The sequence below is a fragment of the Portunus trituberculatus genome, chromosome 24 (genome assembly GCF_017591435.1).
Source record: "Portunus trituberculatus isolate SZX2019 chromosome 24, ASM1759143v1, whole genome shotgun sequence".
NCBI lineage: Eukaryota > Metazoa > Arthropoda > Malacostraca > Decapoda > Portunidae > Portunus > Portunus trituberculatus.
This window is the reverse complement of record NC_059278.1, coordinates 27,144-29,643: the sequence shown is the minus strand read 5'-3', so window position 1 is coordinate 29,643 and position 2,500 is coordinate 27,144. Positions and strand designations below refer to the sequence as shown.

Sequence of the window (2,500 nt, the reverse complement as noted above, 5' to 3'; positions counted from 1 at the left end):
TTTTTCTCTGACTAAAGGTGAGAAAGGGAGAAGGAATGCAAGTGATAGAGGAAGGATGAATATGATGAGTACGCACGCACGCACGCACGCACACACAAACACACACACACACACACACACACACACACACACACACACACACACACACACACACACACACACACACACACACACACACACACACACACACACACACACACACACACACACACACACACACACACACACACACACACGTACACGAACACACAGACATACAGGATACTCTCCGTTCAACAGGAAAAGCTACGTTGGCTCCCTAAACACTGGGAGTTGGCCCGTAGCTATACGTTATCTCCTCGTACTACATGTATTTAACTGGACGCTGAGAGCCCCGAAGTCATTCCGAGCCTTGCCTCCGGCAACAGCAGGTCCCTCACCGGCGCTGTAGCGACAGACGACTGAACTCTCACACGTCAACATGAATCCTTGCTTCAGCAGCGGCCTGTCCGCCGTGCCTTCAGCAAATCTCACACCCACGCAAGCCAACAACAGCTTTGTCGGGGGCGCCCCAGGCCTGGACCCCTACGGCCAGTACGCCACCACACCGTCATGGCCACCACAGCTGGACTCCAGCCCTCAGGCTACAATCAGTGACACTCCTCAGTTGTACCTCGATGATAACGAAAAGCTGGACGACGTCAGTACCTGGAACATGCAGAGCATCCACCAGGTGGCCGCGTCCCTCGCTCAGAACGTATCCGACAACCCAGCGTATTTTGATGTGGAAGATCAATGGCCTCTAGCATCACAGGACGCCTGGAATGACGACGAACACGAAAACAACAACAACAACAACAACAACGGCTACGGGGAGGAAGACGTTTTGGGTGCGTATGGCAACACTGCCCATCTCTATGCAGTTCCCAGTGGCAATGGTGCGCCTCAGCCTTCCACGGGCGCTACTCCCCGCCGCCGGAAGCTCAAGATGTATGAGTGGCCGCCTCAGTCAGATCCCGAGCTAGAAAAGAGGAGACAGCGGGCGGTGAGGCAGTATCAGCAGCGCCTCAAAGAGGAACAAATGGAATGCAGCCTGCGTCGCCAACTGGAGGAAAGGCAGGGCGAGGTGGCCACGCTGACCGCTGAGGTCCACCAGCGTCACCAGAAAGTGCTCATGTTGAAGAAGCTTGTCGCTGAGAAGCGTGCCGCTCAGCAGAGGCACATGGCACACCACCGCCAGACAGGAGGCTTCTGATCCCCTCCACTCTCCCTACACATTCCAATACACACTACCAGTACTGAAAGTTACTGCTGTACCCACTAAGGTCTTTCCAAATGCTTCATATTTATTACCAAAGTGATACACTGTGATAGAATGCTTGTGGATGTGTGTGTGTGTGTGTGTGTGTGTGTGTGTGTGTGTGTGTGTGTGTGTGTGTGTGTGTGTGTGTGTGTGTGTGTGTGTGTGTGTGCGTGGGCGTGTGAATAATGATGATAACGTGTACAAATGATTATTACATATAATTGCTTAGAAGTATGTACTATTATTGTATTTTTATATGAATACAACCAATGAATCCATGTTGTGTTTTGGTCACCATATGACAGTTTTCTGCTCATTAACTTGACTATCGCTCGAGGAACCTTCCTGGCGCTCAGTTGACCTTAGGAGAGGTAGTAATGGTGATGATGAAGAGGATGTGCACATGGAGACACTATCCGTAAAGGAAACAGATCTTTGGATATGAATCACACATGAACACATCACTTCACCACAACAGCACTTCATGTGTGTACCTACTTCAAATGGACCAATAACTTTACATACATACATTAGTACTCTAGGTTTCATGCAAATAATGATATATAATTCCTCCTGGTTAACGGTGTCTGTCCACGGGGCAAGGTGTGATGAATATCAGCTATTGACATTTTTTTTTCTTTTTTAATGTAAGAGGGAAGATCTGCCAAGGACAACAAAAATTGTGGTAGAAAAGAAACGTGAAGCTGAAGTGCCGATCCCCCAAACAAGTTGATGAGAAACCAATAGAAGGGGACTCCAAGGATAGTATGATCTTTTTGGGGGTGGGGTTAAATTTTGCGTGAAGAATGTAAGTGTAATTACATGCATGTAGTTACTGTGTGAAGAAAGACTCTTCAGAAAACAGGCTGTGACTGTACCCGTCCCTCGGACGCACTGATCGTAGCCATTCATCTTTGCAATGCTTATTGTAACTGGTCGACGTGTTACTAGTTCAAATACAAGGACAAGTGAGCAATTTGTGTGACAATTCGATGTCCTTCAGTCCCACAATACTTTCTGCTGAACGCTGGGGCGGAAATGCTTTGGTACGAATGCACATGAGTTGACGGCTGGTTCTACAGGTCATCCATCACTCTTCCACCGCAATAGGAATATTCTGGCCTCAATTAGCATTTTCCATCTCGAGCTTTCTTTTTCCCTGTTCAGCGTCTTACACTACCATCCTATTCAGCCCTATCTTGTTTTCTCCTCACAGTT

General features: G+C 48.3%; 1 protein-coding gene across 1 annotated transcript; it reads left to right on the top strand.

The window, feature by feature from the left end:
* Positions 1-333: 333 nt before the first annotated feature.
* On the top strand, positions 334-1,560 carry LOC123508268 (dual specificity protein kinase shkE-like). Its single transcript, XM_045261843.1, has one exon. The coding sequence runs from the start codon at positions 461-463 to the stop codon at positions 1,232-1,234; it is 774 nt and encodes a 257-aa protein (XP_045117778.1). The 5' UTR covers positions 334-460; the 3' UTR covers positions 1,235-1,560.
* The last annotated feature ends 940 nt before the right edge of the window (positions 1,561-2,500 follow it).